This window comes from Spermophilus citellus, assembly GCF_964194105.1.
Source record: "Spermophilus citellus genome assembly, chromosome: 7".
NCBI classification, from domain to species: Eukaryota; Metazoa; Chordata; class Mammalia; order Rodentia; family Sciuridae; genus Spermophilus; species Spermophilus citellus.
In genome coordinates this window covers 160,890,888-160,915,765 of record NC_138188.1, presented here as the reverse complement: position 1 = coordinate 160,915,765, position 24,878 = coordinate 160,890,888, and the positions used below count along the sequence as shown (strand labels likewise).

Genomic DNA, 24,878 nt, shown 5'->3' with positions numbered 1-24,878 from the left:
GGGGGGTGGGAGAGCCTGGGCCAAGCTGTCACTGCTGCAGATGTCCATAGAAACGGGCAGCAGCAGAGCACCAGCTGGCACCTAGGCTTGGGAACAAGCTGCCTCTGCAGAGAGGGCCTTGAAGGAACAATGCCAGGGTGTCCCTACAGAAAGTGGTGGGTGCAGGAAGCTCCGAGAGGGGACTGGACCTCACAGGTGAGGAGCAACAGAGCTGGAAGGCCAGCTGACTCCTGACCTGTGCCGACCAGTGCTATTGCAGTGAGGTCCACTTGAAAGTCTCAAGGCCCAGGCACCACCCGTACGTCGTGACGAGGCCAGCTTCCTTCCTGCACTGCAGAATCACTCCTGCGACTGGACCAGGGAAGACGGCGCCCACTCGTCAATGAGATCTGAGATGACGAGAGCTGGACAGCAAAGGCCCCGTGGGGAGGTAGCAGGAGGAGGCTGGCCAGTGCCCAGCAGCAGCAGCAGCAGCCACTAGAGTGGCCGACCGTCCCAGCTCTGTCTACAGACAGAGCACATGGTAGCATCTGTCTAAGGCTCCAGGGAAGGATCTCAGCATTCATTAGGAAGCTGGTCTGAGAAGTGATCATCTCTCCTAAGATTCTGCAATTCCAGGATATTGCAGAGTTTTGCTAACTTGTCCCAGTTTCTCTTGGCACCCCTCAACAAGCGTATCCGATGTGACCCCTCTTGTCCCATCACACTTTTCTGTGGGGACATGAGACCCCTCATCGCAGCTCTGGCTCCTCTCCCCAGCTTGGTTCCCAGTCTGTCTGAGCAGTGCACCCAGTCCTCCAGCTGATGCCAGACACCTCGGCTCTCTGCCCATCACTGACCCTCGTCCCCCGCAGCCCTGTCCTTGACCCTGTTGCTGGACTCCCGCCTGAAGAGCCCATGCTGGCTTTGGACTCCTGCGGTCCACCTCCTCCCCCCTCCACACCCAGCAAGGCCCTGACTGCAGATTCTGTCATCCCCTTGTATTATAATGTCACCTCCATGTCTCTAGTGCCACCCTCACAGCTCCTCACTTGGGCCTTGTAAGGTGCTCTCAGCAGGCCCAGTGCCCTGTCTCTCCTCTGAGCAGCCTGGCGAAGATGAGTTGGTAGCGTCCACACCCCGCCACCACCTTGGCCTCCTTCTCCCACTCCCCTGGGTCCAGGTGAAGGCCTCCAGATCATGGCCAGTAATTCTCCTTAGCCACATAATGTCTTGACCACCCCAGCCACCACCAGCCTGGAAACGTCTCCGTCTGGTGAAGCTGATCCACCCTGTTACTCTGAACACACGTGTTCTTCCAGCACCAGAGAATGACGTGTGGAGCTGGCTGCCCACTCAGTTATGCTGCATTCAGCTGGGGTTAACTCTTGTGTCCTTCCAGGTCCTTCTTGTGTCCTTTCTGGTCTCCTTGGGTCCACTCCCTCAGCCTGCAGGGCCTAGCTGTCTGCCCCTGTATGTGTCCCTAAGGGTCTGACTCTGATCTGCTGTAGCCCTTAAAGGAACTTGAGGAGAGTGGTGAAGAGAGTTTGACGTAGAAGGCAGACCTGTGTCCCTACTTGGCTGCTGAATGAATCTGAGACCCACTTGCTTCATCTCCAAGTTGGTCCTGATGGCCCCTAGCAGGGACTTGAGTCCACAGTCCTAAAATCACCAGCACAAGCCAGATCTCTAGAACACGCTCAACCAGCCCGCCCAGGCTATCCAGACCCCATCACTGTACTTAAAACACAAGTTCTCCGCGTATCCAAAGGTGAACTCAAAAGAAGCGAATTTCTGTTAATGTAATTAATCTCAGAATTTCAAATAAAATTTAAGGGGTCATAGTAGCTAAGACAGAAAAAGCAGGAATCTGCTTGTGAGTGACAGGCACGGAGGGGGTTATCTGAGATGGCGTTGGGCGCCAGGCCGGCAGAACAGCCGTGCCCTGAAGCCCACTACAGACAGGCCAGGGCAGCGTGCAGCTAGGGCTGTTCCTGTGCTGGCTCTAAGCTCCCCAGTACAGTGGTAGAAAAGGTCACAGGAGAGCAAACTGTGATGGGTGCCCGAGAACCAAGAAGGATGGCAGTGGGCCAGCCGAAGCCGCCGAGGGGAGAGCAGTGCCAGCAGGGGTCCGGAGTGTCCTCCTTGAAAGGGTCTCCTCTTCAGAGTGTGGTAGTAGCCACTGTTGGGGTGTTACAGGAGCTGATTAATCCCAAGCTTCTGGCACTTCCTGTGTACATGCTTACTTTGTAAGTGTTAAGTCATTCAGGAAGAGCAGAAATTCATTCTATTTACTTAGTCTCTGCAGATAAATATAAAGACACGAACTGGGAAATTAAATGCTATTTTTCTTCCTTTGCTTGGCAGTGTGGGTGGAGTAGATGGGGCCTGTTTCATTTCCCAGACTGAACCCATCTGTGCGCAAAGCCGGGGCCCCGTGTTGAGGTCCCCTGGGAGGAACTGGCATGGCTGGCTTGAAGAGCCGTGCCTGGGGTCACAGGGTGCCAGCCGCTGTGGGTTGTTCCGTGGCCACCTATGGCCTTCAGTGCTGCTCCCCAGAGGCTGAGTACAGTTAGACGTCAGCCCTGGGAATGGGGTGAAGAGGCTCCCCATGCACCTCTTCACGGCAGAGCCAGATTCGCCTCTGGAAAATCTGTTCATTGAAAGGGACACTTAACATCAACACTTTTTGAGAGCAATGAAAGAAAAACAAAATGAAGGTTTTTGTGTTCTAAGAAAGGAAACATCCATTTTTGCCAGGACAAAAATGTATAAAAAGAATAAATTATATATTAAGGGAAATGAGAATTTCAAAATGAGATCACTAAGAAAGTAGATGTTTCTCCTACGATATTTTTAGACAGGGTTTCTGATGTCAGAAGTGATAACCAGGTCTTGGTAAATAAAATCCTCAGAGGAAATGAATAAAGTTTAATTTTTGAATATAAAATAAACAATGAGATGTCCAAAAAATGGCAATAAGCCATTTATACAATTCTTTGACCAGCCCCAGGGATGCAGCGCTCTGTAATAATTCCATTTAATAGTGATTTGTAGTGTCGTGAGCTGTTTAATTCTCATATTTTGGTTAGGCAAAGGGTGGGTATGTACACTATAAATGGCATACTTTCAAAATGTTAATTTCCTAACTACTGAAAATAAAACTGGGTTTTCCAGAAGTGACAAATAAATAGATTGTACTAAAATTTTAATAGATATCTGAGATTTTATGGCTGCAGGATCGTTGTGGTATCTTTCTATAATAAATAAAAGTTATAAAAGAGTCCCTTATAGAACAAGGAATCCATAAAACTCAAGGTCATCCTTCGAGATCTTACCAGAGTCCCCCTTGTCATCTGACTGTAGGATGTTTATTATCAGTGCCTAAGTCAACGGTAATGAGCTGTTTGTCAGGTACTAACGTTAACTTTCTTTCCCCAGATGCGAAGAGTTTAGCTGAAATGCTCATGAGGTAAGAACACCACCGATACCCCAGACAGCATGCTTAATGGAACCACCATTTGGTGATTTCTGTGTTGGTCTGTTTGTGTGTTTTAATCATGACAATCTGAAATTGCTAACACATTTCATTCCAACATAAGTTTCCATTTCCATTCTAAAATATCCATAGAAAGCCTATTTGCATGTGTAGGTACCAAATAATGCATTTTTATACAGCCAAAGGTGGTTGTCTCCTTGGCTACTCGACCAGCAGGACATTTCCTGTTAAGGGGGGAACAAAAGGGTACATCAAAGGAGCTTTGGTTTTGCCGTCACCCAGATGATCTTCCTTTGAGGCCAAGCTTTCTTTCTGAGTTAGCCAGGTTTAAAGAAAATCACAAAAGGAAACGTGTTGGGCACTGTGCTCCTCAAAGGCTGGTAGGGACAGGTGTCCTCAGTTCCCAGGGTGCCTTCCACTCCCTTCCATGAGGGCAGCCAGTGGCCCCCGTTGCTATGGCCGTTTTGCCACCTGTCCTGCAGGTTTCATCAACTCTGCTGGGAGAACCAACACCATGGTTGCCCCATTCGTAGTAGTTGAGCAGAAGAAATGAATCGAGGTCACTGAGTAAGTAGGAGAGGTTCACAAGAGTAACGAAGCTTGGCTTGCACATGTCCACGGTGCATGCGTGATGAGAAGAGGACCACGCGTTCCCTCCATTTCCCCAGGCTCTCCCCACCCAGTCCCCCTCCTCCCAACACTCCGCCTCCCTACCTGCCCAACCTCCTCATGTGATAAAATCTGGACCCCCCAGCAGCAGGCATTTCCTTGTGGGGGTTAACTGGCTGACGGGTTGCCTGTCCGCACGTTTCCATGTCAACTCTTTTACAATGTCATGATGAAAGGAAAGAAGTAAAAGTACAGGCTCAGAGTGGAGGAAATGAGAGCGAGAGCGTCGGGGCCCTGACAGTGAACTTGAGGTTGCCACGATAGGATGATGGGCATGGGAGAGAAAGGGGACGGGCTGGGCGTCTTCCCACTCCCCTCCCACCGCAGTTGGCTTCGCTTCCTCCCTGTCTACACATATACCGTGGTACATTTGTCACTCATGAGAAGCACACGCCACATGTCAACAGCATCTTTAGAGACAGAGGCTGAAGAGCAAGGGCGCGTGGATCTCGTTTCCCGCGGGTATCTTTGGACTTTCTGTTTTCTGAAAACCATGTGAACTGGGTAGAACAGTGGCCTGGAGGAATCCAGGGCAGCTCCAGGACATCTGGGGAGTCATCAGAGGAATGTCTGCCGTCATTAGGAAAACAGAGGCAGGGCTCAGACTTCTTGTTTCCTTGGAGAATGGGGTGAGGGGCAGGTGCAGCAGGAGCTGGAGGACTGTCTGGCCCACGTGAACCTGGGATTCCCTTTAAGCTTCCAGTGGAGGGGCCCATGGGGCGGCTAGTAGCAGGGATCTGGGACTCGGGGGGAGAGGAGGGCAGATACAAGATCACTCCTTCCACGGGGCATCTAATTGCGAGGTCAGACTTTCACAAGAGATGGGGAAGACCTGCATGCAGTGCCTTAGGCCATGTCTCCTGGAAGTTCCTTCCTGTCTGTGAGCGAGTAAGAGCACAGGTTTGCCCTGGTGTGGAGAAGATCTGAGAAAACCCCTGGAACACAAAGGAGCAAGAGTCGGCCCGTTCGTCATAACTGAGATTCCTGATAGAATACATTTTCTCATGTAGACTCAAAGCTATGAATTCGTTGACATTTAAAATGAAGAGGTTGCACGTAAAATTTGATTTTCTGGCTTCTGTTGAAAATGCTCTGGCCACATGCATGGAGCCTGGCTGAGGAGGACTGCCGGAGTGTGCCCTTGAGACTGGGCCTGATCTTTGCTCACCTCAGGGGCCTCTGGCCCCCAGCAGGGCTTCTGCAGCTCCCAGAGAGGATGTCTGGGTGTGCTTCTCCCCGGGCGGGCAGCACTTCCAGCCCAGGCCTCCCCCTGGTTCTGCTTCCTCCCTGCTTGCCCAGACACCTCTTCTATCCCCGCCAACACATCGATCCTGCCCCTGCCCAGAGGCTGCACGACCAAGTCTTTGTCCAGTGAGGATGCTGTGCTTTTTGAGTTTCCTGAAGTCCTAAATGCGTCCCTGCCCCTTCTCGTCAGTCCTGGAGCAAGACGTTAGGGAACATCCTCTTCCCCCCGGGACGATCACCATGATCGGAAGCCCAGCTGCTGAAAAGAGCAAGAGGGGATCACAGCCCTCCCAGGGGACGTTGCCAACAGGAGGTTAGGAACACTGAGGCAAGCAACCATGGTGTCCTAAGAGGTTTGGGCTGGTTCTGCTCCAAAGGGTGGAGTGACTGCAAAGGAAATTTCCACACTCCTCAGAGAGGTGGCTTTGTATGGAATTAGTTCAGACAGACTGCTTTTACTCCTGGCAGCTGGGTTCCATCTAGGTTTGGCCACTCACCTGGCCAGGCAACCAAAGACCTGGTCGATTTAGGACCAACCATATTTCAGACAAGGCCCATGAATTCTAAGTCGGTCATGTTCACTGGTGCAGAGGATGCAGAATTGCTGTCCCTGATCCTTACTGCTGCGTTCTCTAGACCACTGAGGACTTGGCAGGCTGGTGTCCCTGCAAGAACAGAGAACCACAAGCCTGTGTTCTAGGCCTCATCTGGCCCAGAGCTATTTTTCTGATCTTGAGCAAATCATCTTATCCCTCTGGATCCCACTTTCCTCATCTAAAACTATTGCAAACTTATTCCTAGCTTTGTCGTTCTGTGATCTAGATGAATAGAGCATGTATGTTTTAATGCTGTTCCACAACATACCTGCATATTTCAGTGGCATGAGCTCTCCCAGGCTGGAAAGCAGATTGGCCCAACCAAAGGACGGGCATAGACTCCTGGACCTCCAGGGGTCCCTCACAGCACCTCACCCCTCACTGGGCTTCATGCTCCCAAACACCCATCTATTTCACCCAGAAAGGACAGACCTCACCCATCACACCCAGATAGAGATTTCAGCTTTTATATGTTTAAGCAAGAATACCTTTCTAAAAACACACCAGCTTTCTGAGATGAGACTAGATTCCCCTGAGGAACTCACCAACACATTTAGTAGAAGGGCTAGTTGTCAGTCAACTTCAAATGAAGCATCTAAATTACTTTGGCTTTTTTGATGTGCATATTTTACACATATAATAAAAAATACCCACCTAAGAGTTATGATGAGATATGTTCCTAACAGTCCCACAATCATTTTGCACCTAAACTATGCTCCATATTGTATTGGAGGGGGGAGTGGCCTCTTCAGCCATCTTCCAGGATCGGAGTGACACAAGTCATTCATTAGCTGAGCTGGAAATTCTCTACCTTCTTTTTTTTTAATATCTCCATTTTTTTTATTTGTTTATTTTTATGTGGTGCTGGGACCGAACCCAGGGCCTCACACATGCGAGGCAAGCACTCTGCCACTGAGCTACAACCCCAGCCCCAGAAAATTCTCTACCTTCTAAGCTGCCCACAGCTCTCCCCACCACTGCCATTCAAATCCAGTAGCCAGATGGCCAATGGATACTCAAAGATGGTTTTTCAACAATAGCGAATATGTTTAGCAAGATTCCTACATTATATAAAAGAGGCAATTTTTCCTCTACTGTAAAGTCATTCAGAATCATCAGGTTGCAAATGAGGTTTCTTCAACTAGCATTTTTAAGGCACATTGCTGTTATTGTGTCCCCTGTTGCACTTCTTGTGGATCACCATTCACAACGATAATTGACCAAATATGGCAGCAGATGTTAAATAATGGAAAACTTAGACGGAACCCAGTCTGTTAGAAAGGGAAGGCTATCAGTGACCCCAAGCAAAGCCTCGGAGACATATTACTCAGCTTTCACCTTTTCCCCCAAATAACTTGATTCATTTAATAAATATTTATTGATCACATTGCTTGACCACATATATTCTAGGGATGCCAGGAACAGAGCATATGGACACATCACTGGGGAAGTGTGTTTTCCATTGGGAGAGACAGATAATGAGTAAGACAAATCAATTAAGCACATTTAATTGATTCAATTAAATTGATCAGATATCTGCTAGAGGACAAATGTCAAGGAGGCAAATTAAGTGGAGAACGAGGAAAGGGCCTGGGAGCAGTTCCCACAGCAGGGCCAACCAGCCCAGTGAAAAGATGCGTCTGGGTCACCTTGCAAGAAGGGAGGGAGCCCGCCACGTGGGTGGAGCAGCTGTTCTGTGCCCAGAGACGGCACGTGCTTAGCTTCAGCATCTGCAAGGTTCTGGGGCCGCTTTCTCGCCTTCCCACTGTGGGGCTGGGCAGCACTGTCCCTAGAAAAGAAGGAGGACTCTTTCTCCAGCCTCAGTGGCCCTGGTTCCCAAGGTGTCATCCTGTCCTGTCTTTGCGCCAGCCGGTGGCCCAGAGCAGTTCTTCGGGGAGCTTCCTGTGCCGGTCTGACAGCAGGCCTCATTGTTGTTTAAGAATAGCCCGCGCTTGCTGCTCATAGTTGTTTAATAGAGCAGCCTCGGGCTGCCTCATAACTATTCATGATGAGCAGAAGGAACTAGCTCACACTTCTATTTTTGGTACAAGGACAAGCTCAAGTCCCTAGTGGAGTTTCTAAACAGATCTTTTGGATATCCACAGAGGAGTAGTCCCCCATATGTTTTTGGGAGATGCAACTTGTCTGAGCATGACATAAACGCAGCCCCGGGCTCTTCAGGTTATTATGCAAGTATCTGAGTCTTTACATTCTTTTTTTTTTTTAAATTCTGACCAACAAAATGAGGAGTTGGTTAAGTCATTTAAAAGAGTACAGTCTCCACACTCTATACCCTAAGCCCTGTGAAAAATCAGGCCACAGGGCTTGAATGTGGGCTCTGCATAATTAGCATGATGTGGTACATAACCCAGTTACTACACTGCAGAGCAGGAAATCTGGTTCAAGATCAAGTCCTCTGAGGCGCGTTGCACCTTTCAGAAGTTGTTTTGTTCATAATCAGATGAAGACAGAGGTGTATAAAACATTCAGAACACTAACAATGGACTGCAGCAGGCTGGCACCCCAGGAGGGCTTGAGTGAACTCGACCTTTGGATTACTAAACTTACCTCACCCTGTAGTTCAGAAGGGATGAGGAAGGCCTGTGGAGACGGAGCCCAGGACTCTCCAGGAACTGCCTGGCTGCAGGGAAAAGCATTGGAGACCCAAGTGGAGACCACTCTTGTTCCCTATTGGAATTAGCCACCTTGGAGGTAAACCATCACCAAGTGACCGAGGCACAGACTTGCTTCTCCAACGAGATTTTGAGGAACACTGAGCTGGATTCATGGATGCCATAGATTATTCATTGATTGAATTATCCAAATGATGGATGCTTCTTATGGGGGAGTTCAGTAAACATTACTTAAACATCTAGGAAGTTCCTAGCATTTTGCCAAGACCGAACAGCCAGCCTCCTGATGTGGATTGCTAATTAAGGACTTTATGGGCTTTCTTAGATCTCCGCACAACGTGGAGTTTCTCTTAACTGCGGGCTGTAACTGAACATGATGGTAGCGTGCAGTTTCACCACCTATTTTCATTTACTTTTAGAGAACAGCTCACTCCAAGAGTAATTTTCTGGTACACAAATTTTGAGATAAAATTATTATAGTAATTGGTTTTTCCCCCTATTCCAAATGCATTATTGGTTAGGGAAACTAACATCAGGGAAGCTAACAAGGTTTGTGATTTGTTACTAGAACAAAAATAAACTGGCACCACATACACAGCGTGAATCTGTGAGTAAGAACGCCATCTGATGACCAGCTGGGCACACACACCCTCCCTTACCATCTCCGGGATATCATGTACTGACCAATGAAAACGTTGCTGGCTTTAAAGTCACTTTTCATTTGTCTCATTTATCTTTTACACATAAGAAGTGGAAAATTTCTAAAGGTTCTATTCATATTGAATCAATCTCTATTGACAGTTTGTATTTTTGTACTCTCCTTTGCTGAAATTTAACATTAATAAATATCCCTTGATTAAGGAAAAAAAATCTCACATCTTTTGCTTTTCCCCTCTCTCCACCCCCAGGGCTTTTGCATAGGTCTAAATAAATCGAGTTTGTGCAGGCACACATGGTTGTGGCCTGACAGGGGACTGGATGTTCATGTGTTCTCCCTTTTTTATTCCCAGCAAGAATACTCGGACTTCAGATACCTTAAGCAAGCAACAGCAGACCCTGAGAATGCACATCGACATACCCAGGGCTCAGCTTTTGATTGAGGAGAGAGACACAATGGAGACCATTGGTAAGGTGCCCCGTCCACCACCTCCCTCCAGCCCTCCTGCAACACCCAAACCTGCAGCATGTTAGACAGCAGAACCCCTCAGAGCTCCATAAGAGCAGAAGTTGACAAGAATAAGTGGCATAATGTGAGGGAAGCTAGCCTACAGTGCTCACCTGAGACTGGAATTCCCCAATTCTGAGCTGCTTTGGATCTTTCCCAGGGAGGATATTGATGCTTGCTCAAAAAAAAAAAAAAAAAAAAAAAAAACATCTGTAATCAAACCCAGAAGACCCACGCAGGGAAGCCCTGTCCTGGAGATCCACTCTACGCTTCCTTATCAGCTCGGCTGCATCCAGCTTTCATTAAATAAACATTTATACTGAACACTCACACAAGGAAACGCCATTGCACAGGTGTCTGCCCTAAGGTCCAGGAACTTGGGAAACACCCAGTTCCTGTGTCCCATGGTTTGGGGATAGCCACTGGTGTGGTGCTGTGGCTGCCACCCAGAACCAGGTGTCCTGCCTCTGCCCAGCTTCTTTACCCTCATTGGCAGTCAGAAGGACAGCTGACAGGAATCCAGAGCCCCCTGGTGTCCTGATCTCCATAAGCATTTCACACTCGGTGTGTGCCCAGTGTCATCTTGCCAGCTGCGGGGAAGCTACTGCCTTCATAACTGAGACATGGAGGGGTTCCCACAGCTGGCCAGGGTCACTCAGGCAGCAGCAGAGCCAGGTCCCCGCCTGGCCACCTGTGTCACCACCGTGCCATCTTCCTTTGGCGACAGGCTGTTGCCATCTGCTTCAACAGCAACAGGCTGCCTCCCAGGACCCTCACCTTAGCAGTCGCATCAAGCTTTCCAGAACCCAGGGAACAGAACAGATTGGAGGCAGATGCGGAGGCTGCCTCTTTTCCAACTGAGCTTGTTTTGGAAGGTATGTGCTGGCAGTGAGCTCAGGCAGCCCTGTCCTGTGGTCTGGATGCCTCTGCTTAACTCCTAGCACATTTCCCAGGTACCTCCTGCCAGGAGGGCAGTGGAAGGAGGTCAGGTGGGCAGATGTCTCCTCCACAATCCCCACCCCTCTTCTGCCCCACTGGCCAGAGGCCATCTTGGTCTCAAGGGTCGTAACTCCAAAGGCCTGGGCTTCCCTCCCTGAATTTACATTTGATTTGAGCATAGCATCACTTAGAGAAAGGTTGGTCAGGCCTAAGGTGGTCCTCGGTCAACTGGCTTCAGTTAAGTACTTACTCCCTTACCTGTCGGAAGAGGACCCATGTGGCTAAAATGAAGGAGATTGTATTCGTTTGCCCAATGAGGATAAGCCACCATGCTTTTATTTGATTCTTCTTTTTCCAGTGGCATACCTGGAATCCCTTTTATTTTAACCTTTAAAATTTATTCCAATTAATCATACATGACAGTAGAATGCATTTTGACGCATCATACACAAATGGAGTATAACTTTTTGTTCTTCTGGTTGTACATATGAAGACTTACACAGGTTGCACAATCATGTAAGCATGGAATCCCTTTTATTTAACTCAATAGACTGAGCATCAAAACTAAAATGTCCTTTGAAACATCAGCTCAAAACTCTAAAGGAAATATTCTGATGATGTACTTTTCTAAGCCCTTTGTGGGCATCATTTAATTTAACCCTTGCAGCCAACATATGACAAAGGTGACACTTTTATAGCCAGGAGTCTAGAGAGAGCAGAGCTTGTCAAGATCACAGTGGTTACATAACGTGGTTGAGGTATTTGCTAAGCATTCTGCACTAGACCCGTTAGAAATTCTCAGTTAGCTGTTAAAACAGACAGCTGGGTGGGTCCTGTGAGTGACGGGTGGCTCCCTGGGAGCTGGCCTTTGCTGGCTTCACATCAGAGGGTGCCAGTCATTCCTGCATGATGACCTGTGGTCAGAGATTCATCACGACCCACACAGGATCATCTATGCCAGACAGTGGGTCGATGGCAGGTTCTAATTATTGGAAAAGTAGAACCGTGTACTTTAAAATGCTCTGGGCTCTGGCTGTAAGAATCCAATATTAGACTGTCATTGATTTCAGCCCTGAATGAACGGTTCACCTCATGACGAGGCAGGCTCCTGGGATGTCCCAATCTAGGTTTGTAACCCAGCCATGCAGATCAGTGGGCACTCTGCAGCGGGCTGTCCACCAGAAACCACAAGGCATCACATTACTATGAAAGCCAAATGTAGATGTGAGGGCTCTGGTGCCCACTCCACTGTAAGAAGCCATCCCTGTGGACAGGCCACCCTCTCTGAGGGGCTGAGTGGTAGCAGAGGGGCCAGGCCTCCCAGCTGGGCCCCGGTGCCCGCCCGGGTACCAACCTGTGCCTCACCACCCGCTGGATGCTCACAGACATCTTGGCAGCCTTTTCTCAATTCTCTGCCAAGAAATTTGATTCTAACTTCAAGAGAGGCTTTCCCTTCCTGCCAGAGCCTGAGTAATTGGATTTTGTAAGGTTCACTCTGTTCAGAGCCTTTTTTGGGCACAGAGGCCTCGCTGTGTTGTTGACGACGTTCACATTGCTGTCCCCGTGTCAAGGTCTGCTGTAGCAGGGCCCCGCTGGCTGATTAAACTCATGTGAACATCATCTCGGGCTGTGGTCCTTGAAAAATGGAAGGAAAATCCATAGATCCTAACCAGTTTCCCTTGGAATAAAAAAAGCCATGTAAGTGTGAAAAGTTATCACAACAAAGTACTGTAAATCCTCCGACAATCAAATAATGACACGCGGCCCAGGCAGTGGCTGCTTCCTTCTCTGAGCACTGAGATGTGCAGGATTCACCTGATCCCAGGCTCCTGCTTCTCTAGCCTTCAAGAGCCTACGCCCATAGGACTTGGGAAATCTGACAAGTGAGTCATTTTAGAAGTCAATTAAAGCATACACTAGAGTAATTAAACCTCAGAAGAGGTGGGAAGAAAAGGAGCATACCTCAAGTCCTTTAAAGTAGAGGAATCGATAAGTTCTGAGGACTAGCTGTTCTCTGCTCCTTCTCCCTCCAAACGTCTGCCAAGTTGGGTAGAGAACTGCAGGGATGTCACACTAGTACCGCAAACCCAGCTCCCAGCGGGCAAAGGGGCCCTTCTCTAGCAGCCGGGTCTCTGGGGACGCTGGCATCCTGACAGCATATCAGGTCAGCTTCTGCAAACAAATCAGCCCCAGACTCTACCAAAGAGCAACACAACCACAACTGTTGGCTAAATGAAAGAAACAAGCCCAAGGAGAAGAGAGAGTGTCCTCTGTGCAGTGACCATTCTCTGCAAGTGGGGCTCCAAAGCTAGCCCCTGAGCTTCTGAGCCTAACAGAATTATTCTGGGTGCTCACTGCTTTATCTTTGTCACTTTAGATGAGGTTATTTTACTGACATCATTACCAACCCAAGTCCCTAGGGAAAGAAAAGGCCAGGGGGTGGCTTAAAGGGAGGCTAATGTGCTTGGCTTTGTGTCTTCCTGCTCTTCTGCAGACGATCGCTCCACAGTCCTGTTGACAGATGCTGATTTTGGAGAGGCAGCTAAACAGAAGTCCCTGACGGTGACTCACACGGTCCATTACCAATCTGTGTCTCAGGCCACTGGGCCCTTGGTGGATGTCTCAGATGCTCGGCCAGGAACGAGTGAGTGGTCACCTCATTGTAATGTGTGGGTGTTACCAATGCCAAAGGTGTTGACCTTCCATCCCTGTCAGATGAAGGTGTGTGCCTGAGAAGCAAACAGATATGAGGAGGTCTCTAGGAAAGAGAGGTGCTCTATTGTGTGATCCTAGCTATTATCAGAATCATGTCAGCTAAAGCCAATAATGCTTGGTATCAGTGTAATAGGAAAAATGCTAGAAATGTCATGTTGATTTTTAAAAATTCAGACAACACAGGGAAAGGTATAATTAGCCTCACTGGACTTGGGGTGGGAAGGAGATGTCATATGTGTTTTCTTGGTAACAGCTCTGCAAAGATTCTACTCACAGAGTGATCAGACTTCCTATTTTACTCTGGGTCTCAGAGAAGTTAGGCAAACAGCCCAAAGCTCTGCACATAAAATCAGGGAAACCAAGATTCAACTGTGATTTGTCTGTCCCGGAAGCTTGTGTTCTTTCTCCTGAACACCCTGAGAAAAAAATTATAGTTCTGGCTAATCTGGAGATTATGTTGGTTTTAGTTATTTATATTTGCATCCATGATATATGGAAATTAATTACTGCTATGAAGTTAAATCCTCTAATACGTATCTAGAGCTTATTAATTAGATATTCTTGTTTCTTCATAATTGAAACTGTTCCTAAATCTCTTTAAAGACTGAGAAATTGATGTCCTGATTATATTCATTTTGGAGGCTTTGATGTCTAGCTTTTAAATCTCTAATCACTCTCTTTGCAAAAATGTACGTTCTTAGAGTAATGTGCTATCATTAGAAAGAAAGAAATATTATAATAGTGAAAGTTTTCTTCATGAATTCTAGCTTGTAAAGAACTCAGGAGTGCAGAGGCTCCATTACCAAATGGCACTGTGATACACAGCAAAGAGATTTATCTTGTATCAAAATTCCTTTGCACCAGTGTTTTTGGGAACAGTTGAAGAAGTCCTTTGTCTCTCCCTGTTGTCTGTCCTCACCTGCTTCCTTCTTGGATGGCATCAGTACTTTCTGAAGATGTGAATGGGCACACAGGGAGGTAGCTTGGCCCAGGGCTGTGTCTGCAAGCCTTGCTCCTAAACAAATGCTGGGATCCTTGGACATCTCTCTAGCCCATGTCTTCCCCGCCATGATCCACCTGGTCTGGCTCCCAGCTACTCCAAGACAATGCTCTGAGAGGTTTCTGAGCCACTTTCTCTGATCATTAAGGGGAAATTGTAGACCCCGGTTCCAGATGGGTGCATTCGAGGCTCCAGAGTTCTTTAGGCTCAGTCCCCATGGACGCTGCTGGGAACAGTAGCAGGGAGAGCAAATAGAGAAAACAGGCCAGATGCCCCAGGCAGTGTTTCCCACCTTTTGGGTACATCAGAGTCACCCAAGGTACCTCTTTAAAATAAAGTGATTCCGGGGCTCTGCCCTGGAGATTCTGGCCTGATTCTGGTCTGGTTAGTGTAGGGTGAGGCCCAGGAATCTGCATTTCAACAACCTCCAGTGTCTCAGATGTGGGAAACCTCCCTGAGTGTCTCAGAGATGTCCTGGAGGAGGCAAGAGGAAGTGTCCCCTTGCCAGGCAAGTGTCCTTGAGCACCACAGTGCACCACAGTGCAGGCTCCCTGCAGCCTGCCAGGCTCTCAGCACATCAGTTCCTTCTGCCAGGTAAAAAGTAGCAAGCAGTTCCAGCTCCCTTCAATGTGCAGTGGGAAGAGAAATGCCTGGGGGCTGGTCACAAATTGTGAATGGGAAAGAGGCAAAGACACACAAGTGCTGGGACCTTCCAACTGCATGTATGAAGGCCCAGAACAGTAGAAGTGGCTTTGAAGGCTTTTAAAACATCAACAGAGACATGGGTCTGAGTCCCAGGCAGAAAATACAAATCTGCATAAGGAAGGTGAGTGGAAGGCAGATGCTCACCCACATCTCCTGGCCATGAAGTTGTAAGCCCACGGGGAACTTGAAGAAATCATGCATTCACATTGAAAACTATTTATTCAGGTTGACTCTGCACACATGGCTCCGTGCTCAGCAACGGGGATACGTCATGACTGAAATACAGAAACACATTCATTTCATTCAGGAAGGCAAACGGTAAACAGGGAGCTAGAGAACCTTTTCTCAATAAGTGCTCTATGAAACAGAACAGAATGAACACGTGGAGAGCTGTGGGGTATGTGGCAGCTGCCGGAGGGGGCTGTCCCGGATCTGGGTCGTCTGGGAAGCCTTCCATGGAGGAACAGGTAGGAGCCAAGGTCAGGGGAGAGCAAGAGCTGCCAGCCACTATGGGAGCTGGAGGGATGCCCAGAGGCTCCAGCACGTTGGGGATCAATGCAGCCCCGAGGTTCAGTGAGCGGCCAGGCAATGGCAGGAGAAAGCCGGAGGGACAAACGGCTGGGGCTGTCTGTAGGACCTCCCAGGCCAGACCTCTCATTTGTGCCCATCCCCAGAGTCTGGAGTGTTCCTGACTGTCACACAGGAACACCACAGCTAAGAGAGCAATGTCATCTTTCCTTTGTGGGGAACTTCGTTAATGATGTTTACCAACTCCAACAAAGCTGCTCAATCCCTACACCAGTCTGATGCCACCTTCCCCTGCAAATGAAGCTATTCATTTATCATCTGCTGAATACTCTGTATTGAAAAACGTCTTTGGGATGATTTTTTCACTAAATTTTTAAAATTCATTTTTAGCGGTAGTGACATTGGGTGCCTGGTCTCTTGGCAGGCTCAGGAGCCTGAAGACCATGAGCTTTCCAGAGCCCAGCTCCCTGCTTGCTTCCTGTGCCCCAGAGCTTGTTCACTCTGCCAGGTGTTACACCTGCACTAACTCAGCCCTGTGGAGAAGTTCTTCTCACGACAGCCGGCCCTCCACATCTGTAGGTCCTGTATCAGCATATCCACCAAAAAAAACGAATGAAAAACATCTGGAAAAATAAATTTCTCCTAAACCAAACATGCACGGACTTTTATTCTCTCTCATTATTCCCTAAACAACACAGTATAACAACTGCTTACATACTGTTTACCTTGTAGGAATTCTAAGTAAGCCAGAGATTATTTAAAGTGCACAGGAGAATGTGTGTAGGCTGTATGCAGGTCCTGAGCCCTTTTATGTAAAGAACTTGAGCATCAGCAGATTTGGGGAGCAAAGAAGGAAAGGGTCCTGGAAGCAATCCTGCAGATGCCAACAGACAACCATATTCCCTATCTCCTCAACTACAAAAGTCATTATTATTCTATTTTGTATGTTAGGATCATGTTGCCATTGTATGAGTTTGTCCTTTTTAATAAGAGCATCTAAAACATGCTTTGGGGGCCCTAAAATGATTGCATTGCAAAAATTATATTTCTAAACATTTGATGAGCTTGCCAGAGATTGCCAACAAATTCTTAGTATGAGGATGGGAGAAATGGCAGCGATTTGCTCTCTCCCCTCTCTGATGTCCAAAAACACAATCCCTCAGCTACATCTTATATGACTCCCTGGCCTCTCCTGTGGATCATGATGCACATTTAAACTGAGGATCTATTTATGTCCTTGTCCCAACTCCAGCCAGGAGGTGGACGAGAAAGAAAGATGAACTAAATTGATTGCCCAAGTCCTATTTGAGCATCAGATACTGTGGCTAGGATTGGGTAAAGGACATGAACAGAACCCCAGCTTAAGTGTACATCATAATGCACAGTACTAAAACGTATTTACAGATCCACTTTCAAGATCTGAAATCAGAATATGAACAGAAAAGAAAGAATTAGCTTAACGAGGACTTGGGCAGTCAATTTCATTTCCCTCTTTTCCTTGTCCATCTCCTGAGATCTGTTCAGTGGGTACAAGTATGTGCTCAGCCAGCAGCAGGTGTCTCTTAACCTGCACATAGTTGTCTCCCAGCACACTTACCTAGGAGATTGAAAATCAGTTTTTCTAGTTACAAAACATGCAAGGGTATGAAGACATATAAAATGATACATATTAGTTCTGACTATTTTGTCATATTTACCTGGAAATCATTATTCATTCATTTGTACACAGAGCATTTACCAAGCACCCATGATAGATAGTTGTCCTTCAATATCCATGGGACAATGGTTCCAGGACCCCCAAGGATGCTCAAATCCAAGGAAGCTCAAGTCCTTCCTATAAAACGGCATAGTATTTATAGGGAACCTTCAGCTCTCCTCCAGTATACTTTAAATCATCTCTAAGTGACTCTAAATACCTAATATAATGTAAATACTGTGCAGGTAGCTGCTAACACTGTGTTAGCTAGGAGATGACAAGAACTAGTCCGACTGTACATGTGCAGTACAGACACTGTCTTCCTGGACAGTTTGGAGTCCCACGTTTGGATCCTTGGGTGCAGGAGCAGTGTGTGTGAACAGTCAGCTGTGAATAAAACACTGAACTGGGAAATGAAGAGGACACGGCCACTTCTGCCCTTCCACTCCCTCCCGAGCACGAGTATTCTGTAGCATCCAGTTGTGTGATTTTTAATGAGCATCTTCCTGTCAACCCTCCCTAACCAACCCCCACGTCTCCTATCACGTCTTCCAGGATGGGCAGGTTATGCTCCACCCCAGCCACACTGTTTGCTGCTCGGGTGTCACCCAGCAAAGCCTCTAGTTTATAGGACCCTCTTCTGTGCCTGGGGTGCTCTAGTGTGTTCATTTCACTCAAGTCTAAAGGTGGCTTTGATGGGAGGAAAAGGCCCATCTAATAAGGTCACTGGGCCAAAGTTACATAGCCAGTGAGTGACAAAACAGGACTTCCAACCCAGGCAACCTAACTCCAAAGCCCATACTCAGCCACCGGGTGGGCTGCAAGAGAGAGGGGCCATCTAAAGGAGAAGAGGGAGGCATATGAAAGAGAGCATTGATCTCATGTGATGCATATCCATACACACACACACACACACACACACATACACATGCACACACATGCACATACACACGCACACACATACACACACAAGTTGGCCTCTGCATCTGTAGGACTTATATCTGTGATTCAACCAACTGTGGATTATTCCCTAAATGGTACAGCATAATGGTTATTTACATAGTATTTACTTTACATTAGGCAGTATAAGCAATGTTGAGGTGATTTAAAATATACAGGAATATATGAAGGTTATATGGAAATATGACATCATTCTGAGTAAGGGACTTTATAAAAAGAGCTTACAGCATTGATTAAATGTTCATTATCGGGACTTTGAAAAAAATATACTCCATCTCCCAGAATAGTACTTGGGATAGTCCTGGAGAGATGCCTGGTGTGGGCCAGGGTAGGTCTGTGGTCCAGCATGTGGTACGCCCTGAATAATGGTGGCTGGTCACATGAGGGAAGTTCCACCCATCCCCTCTCTCTCTCTCTCTGAGACAACTGGTAAATCTGAGGTCCTGGCATCTGTAAGACATGGAAACCAAGACCAGGGGATAAAAGCAGATTAATACAGTGATCACAGTACACGTGATATGCTTCATAACCCTATTACTCACAAAATCTTCTCTTATCCCAAATTCAGGATAATTAAAATAATTCGATTCAATGGGCAGAATCATAATGCACGTTTAGATGCAGTGTTGAAAGGCCCAGAGCTATTTATATCACCTACCCTCTAACTCATTGGCATTTGATCACCAGGACTTTCCATGCAAGGTACCCTCCATGCAGCCCAGTAAATCCCAATATGCACTGGTTTAGTAGACAAGCTAGTAAGCTAAAGACACTGCTGGAGAAATCCAAGTGACAATTGCATTCAAGCCATTACCTCAGAAGCCATCATAGAGTTCAGTTCAGGTACAAAATAAGGGCTCCAAATACCCGATTGTTAAAGAAATGTGCCAGGCACCCTCGTGGTCCACGTCCCAGGAGAGCTTCAACTCCAGGAAGCTGCTTAGCACAGAAGCGCATAGGGACTGCACTTCGTCAAACACTATAACAATCTATACTTTCAACATCATGTGGCCACTGGTAACGCAGTCCCATCTAGGAAAAAGAAAGGACAGAAAAAATCAGCTTGAGAAGATTCCAACTTTGAATAGAGGCAGATATGTGTGATTTTCCTGTGGGATTTTCTAAGTAGGGCAACCTCAGCCAGGAAAGGGGCTGTGGCTGGGAAGTCCTCTTTCTGCCACTGAGGAGCCAATCCAAGGGCAGACCACTCAGGCCAGGGGCTGGAGGTTGGAGGAAATAGCTGTGAGACCAAACTGTCCCCCACCCACATCTGTGCCGGCAGAAAACCTGCCCAGAATGATCTGCATCTGTAGCTGCAAGAAACGTAAAGAAGAATAAAAATGAGACTTCTCAAAACTTCCATAAGGGACTGGGTAATTTTCTGGAAAAGATTCATTAGCATTTAAATAACGAGCTGCACTTATTTAAGCTCCACTTACCAAGTCGATAGTGCCTGGAAGACATCTAGCCTCCTACCCACGACAGTGTTTTTCTGTCTCGCTGAGGACCTCTTTCCTAACGTTGCCAGAGAAGCACTATTAGCCTTCACACCTTGTTGTGTAGAGGGCTGGGCACTCGAGCAGAGCTCATTTGCATTCTAATCAAGGCCAACAGCATCTTCCAATAACGTCTTCTGCAGAATTTTGCAAGTAAGAGAGGAAATGTACCTCGAAAATCAACACCCCAGAGAGTGAGCACCAAGGCAGTATTCTGATGACCCAGGAGACCTCAAGCTGTATCCACCTGGCGGGGCTCTGAGTGCTCTTCCCTGGCACCACGGAATGATGGATTGGTTCAGAGTCCAGAAGCCAGAAACTGGCAAAGAGGCAAATCTTGCACTTAAAAATACTTCACCACCCCCAGTGTCAGCTCTCACACCCCAACACAGACTATGAGCAAGCCATTGTCACACAGATCGTACTAACGTGTACCCGGTCTAGGCCACCTGTGGTGTGTAACTGGCGCACTCAGCACTGAAAGGCGGCAGGTGAGGGTGCCCCTCGTATCACCTGATAGCTGGGTCACTTGTCTCTGAGCTGCCATTGCTCATCAATGACATGACCCAAAGCTGTAGGAATTCCTTAGGAAACTGTGTGCCGGGGATAAGGTGGGCTCAGTGGTGGATCTCGAGAGCAACGTCCTGGCCCTGCTCTGAGAAATGCGCAGGCTCAGGAGACCGGGTAGCCATGCCAGGGCAGCTGCCATGTGCGTGGTGGGGACCCTCTCAGCTTTTCTCCTTGAAGCTGCTGCACGTGTGCTGAGCAGAGAACGGACTGCTGTATTCCCAAGAGGCCAGGGCACCTCGAATACAACTGCAATGATATTGCCCTTTGAGGAACAAAGAAGTCAAAGGTGGAAAAGCTCCCCCTTCCCTGGGACCCTGGGCTGTGTTCAGGCTGGAGTCCCCAAAAAGTCTCTCCAGGTAGCTGAACTCCAGAAGCAGCAGCACCATGGTCCACTCCAGCTCAGCGTTCTTTCCTACCAGAACATTCTTTTTCTTAGCTCGCCAGAGTTGAGCTAAGAGCTCAGTCCCCTCCCTCCGTCGACTTGCTGCCTGTGGTTCCAGATTTAAGACAAAACCCATCTGGCAGCAGCCTGCATCACCCCCTGGTGTTTCTGCAAATGGTAAACATTGGAAATCCAAACACCATCTCACCTTTTGTTCTCCCAGTCCAAGTTCAGACCACGCCATGTGAGAGTTACGCCACCATGCCAGAGGGACTAAGAGAATGTTGGGACCCAGCGTGTGGCCTTGGGAACCTGCAGCTCAGTTAATGAATGACAGGGCTGTAGCTGAAGCAGTGGGTACACACGGACAGCGGTTGTTCAAAGACACTGGCACAAGATTCCTAGAGCTGCAGGAACACCGCCACAAACTGTGCCTCCAAAGAACAAGAATTTATCCTCTCATGGTTCTGGCGGGTGAAAGTTCAAAATCTAGGTGTCCTCAAGGTCACAATCCTGTGACGCCCATAGGGGAGACCCTCCCTGGCCTGGTCCTAGCTGCTGGCAGCGTGCTTGCGACCTTGGCTGTGCTTGTGTGGGCTCACGACTTCAGTGTCTGCCTCCAGCCCCACACTACACTCCACACCTGGGTCTGTCCCCTGTTCCTGCAAGGACAGCCTTCACCTTAGGTGAGGGCCACCCATCCCAGTGTGCCCTCGCTTTCACCAATGGCTCTGCAATGCTCTCTTTCCAGGTAAGACCATGTGCTGAGCTACTGGGGTGAGGACTGGACCTGTGGTGTTTGGGGGGGAGGGGCACCGTTTGACCAGTCACAGCTCCCTGAGGTCAGGACCTTCGGAAGGAAGCCACGTTCAAGCACAGTTTGCATAAGATGCTGATCCTCAGAGGTGAAATGAACTTCACGTCAGAAAATCATCAAGAGCCAGGAGCAAGGCCCAAATCTATACTTTTGTCTCCAAATAAAATGTTCTTTCTCCCGCAGGGCTTTTAAAACCCCTTTAGAATCTGATGAACATGGTGGACCATGGGGAGGAAAGAGCAAGGGCCTCCACAGGAAAAGCCAGGAAGGCTTCCTGCAAGGCCGGGTGGAGACAGCTGCCCCCAGCGCTTGCCCCAGCTGACCGAGGTCCTCTTGTGTCTTCACAGATCCCACCACCAGGAGGAACGCAAAGGCCGGGCCCACAGCCAGAAACCGATACGCCAGCCAGTGGACCCTCAACAGACCCCACCCCACCATCTCAGCACACACCCTCACCACAGACTGGAGGCTGCCGACGCCCCGGGCCACGGGCTCCGTGGACAAGGAGAGTGACAGTTACAGCGTCAGCCCCTCGCAAGACACAGGTGCGGCCCTGTACGCGCCCCTCATCCCTGGGGATCAGCCGGGCCAGGCCTTGCTCACAGCATGGGCTTCCCTGGCTTCTTGGAGAGGGGAGAGCGGTCTCCTTTACTCCTGTTTACGCCCTTCTGAAAGCCACTTTCCCACTGTTGAGCTGTTCTCCAGAACCATAGAACCTTCCAGCATTTCCTCTGTGCAGGGCCCAGGGGATTCTGCAAAGCAAAACCAAAAGCTTCCCTCTTGGTGTCCCACCCAGGCCAATCTCTCCTTTTATTTCCTACCCAACTAGGAGAAATACAGGCATTCTTAAATTTTCACCCACACGATTGCCCTAATTACTGATCACACTCAGGCATCTGACCCAATCCCCACGCCCGGATTAGGCTACCACACCTGAGGCTGCACGGCCAGGTCACGGCAGCCTCTGTGGCGCACCCAGGCTGATCTGTTTGACAATTAAACGGGGCTTGATTATTAGGTAAGTCATCTGGTCGGTGGTATCAGCCACTGAGATTTCACTTCTGAGAGAAGACAGGGCCTAAGAATAGCAATGTGCTACCCACCCCACCCCCCTCAAATTCTGGAAAGAAATTATATCTGAACCTAATAGCTGCAGGAAATTTCAATACTCATTTTCTTTTGTTCTTGATGATACACTTCAAAAACAGAGTTCCAGAGGTGGAGCATCGCTGTGCGAATTTATTTTTGTGTCTGTTATTTCTCTTAGAAGGTTCTCAGAGTTCCGCAGAGGTGAACTTCAAAACTTTTTAGTACGTTTAAAATGTGGAGGCTTCTCTGATGCGGGGGATATGGCCCAGTTAAAAGGCAAGTCAGCCCTGGGTTTTGTCCCAGGTGTTCCCTGGTCCCCATAGAAGGTGCCACAACAAAGGATGAGTCCAGGGATCAGGGACACTTCTGCCTGGTGGCCAGTTTCTTTGCAGAGTCACATCATTTCCAAGCATCCCCACATCTTGCTTTCCAGGCTGAGGCCGGAGGGGCTGATCTGCAGAGCTGGAACCATCCATGCCAATTAATGAGTCTCTAAGAACCAGATCGATTTGCAAGTCAGAGCAGGGAGCAGGATGCTGCAGCCCATTGACACCACGCTCCAGAGAGTTTTCAATAAAAGCAGAACTTTTTAAGGGGCCGCATTACTTATTTATGAAAAAACGTCCAGGGCTGAGACATCTGACTGCAGGGATTCGATCGAAACCAAGATTCCCTGGGCCGAATGCTGAGGTTGTGAAGCTGGCCTCAGAGCGGCAGAGGCGGAGTCTTCTGACAAAGCCAAGACTCCTGCCAGATCCTCCTGGGATCTGGAAGGAATGGCCAGAAGCCAGGGAGGGTCGCCCCGAGGGTTCACACTTAGCATGGTGAGTCACCGACTCCTTTTCTCTTCCCTGGGGTGTAGATCGAGCAAGAAGCAGCATGGTCTCCACAGAAAGTGCCTCCTCCACCTACGAAGAGCTGGCCAGGGCCTACGAGCACGCCAAGATGGAAGAGCAGCTGAGGCACGCCAAGTTCACCATCACCGAGTGCTTCATCTCAGACACGTCCTCCGAACAGTTGACGGCAGGGACAAACGAGTACACGGACAGTCTGACCTCCAGCACCCCTTCGGAATCGGGGATCTGCAGGTTCACTGCGTCTCCCCCCAAACCTCAGGATGGAGGACGGGTGATGAACATGGCCGTCCCGAAGGCACATCGGCCAGGTGAGGATGGCAGGGGGACCACAGTGCAGGAGCGTTCCCTGCCTAGTTCACACCCGCCACTATGAAAGCTTTTGCAGGCTCAGACTGAGGGGGGCAGTGTTCTGTGTATGGATTGCTGCATAAAGAATCATCCCAAAGCGTCTTGGCTGAAAACAATAATCATTCATTTTGTTCCTGAATCTCAAATTTGGTCAGGGCCTAGTGAATACAGCAAGCTGGGGAGGCTCAATCATACCTGTGGGGCCTTTTTCAAAAATGGCTCACTCACCCAGCAAGTTAATGCTAGCTAAATTTTCCCCATATGGGTCTCTCCACATGGTGGCTCGAGTTTCCTCCTATCATTGTAGCTCACAGCAAAGAGCGCATACTCCAAAACATAAGACAGTGGATATAGCCAATTTCTTACGGTTGGCCTGGAAACTGTATCAGTCAGTTTTCCTGGCTATAACAAAATACCTGAGGCTGAGTTCTTGTAAAGAAATTTATTTAGCTCAACATTCTGGAGGTTGGAGAGCATGGTTGTGGCATCAACTTCAGCCCTGGTGAGGACCTCATGGCAAATGGCATCACAACAGTGGGAATACATGTGAGAAAAGATCACATGAGGCAATGCGAAGTCAGGCACAGGAAAGGGCTCTTTTTGAACAGCTCACTGTTCAGAGAACTAACTCAGAGGCCCATGGGCATTGATCCTTCCAAGGACAATGCCCCCAGTGACCTCTCATAGGTCCCACCTCTTAAAATCCCACCACCTCCTCCTATTACCACACTAAGGACTGTGCTCTCAACACATGTGTCCTGGAGGGGCACACTCAAACTATTTCACACAGTCGCTCAGCACCCCTTCCACCATGTTCCACCCACCATCCAAGAAGTCACAGAGCCACACAGTCCAGGTCTAAGAGAAGGAGACCCCCACTGCTTGATGAGGAAGGTTCAAGGACTGGGGTGGGGGTCTGCATTTTAAGACTGCAGTGGAGAGGGCGATTGAAGGGAGAGCCATCTTACCAGGAACCAGTGTGGGCTTGGC

The 24,878-nt window shown here is 48.5% G+C and overlaps 1 protein-coding gene across 2 annotated transcripts in view; it reads left to right on the top strand.

The window, feature by feature from the left end:
• The window catches only part of DSCAM (DS cell adhesion molecule), a gene marked incomplete at its 3' end in the record, with an annotated part of 667,277 nt that overhangs the window by 627,096 nt on the left and 15,303 nt on the right, over positions 1–24,878 (top strand). For both annotated transcript variants that reach the window (XM_081302466.1, XM_081302465.1), the window contains exons 28-32: positions 3,421–3,451; positions 9,632–9,747; positions 13,220–13,369; positions 21,942–22,139; positions 23,546–23,848. In XM_081302466.1, the coding sequence (XP_081158592.1) occupies positions 3,421–3,451; positions 9,632–9,747; positions 13,220–13,369; positions 21,942–22,139; positions 23,546–23,848 (798 nt within the window). The remainder of the gene's footprint in view (positions 1–3,420; positions 3,452–9,631; positions 9,748–13,219; positions 13,370–21,941; positions 22,140–23,545; positions 23,849–24,878) is intronic.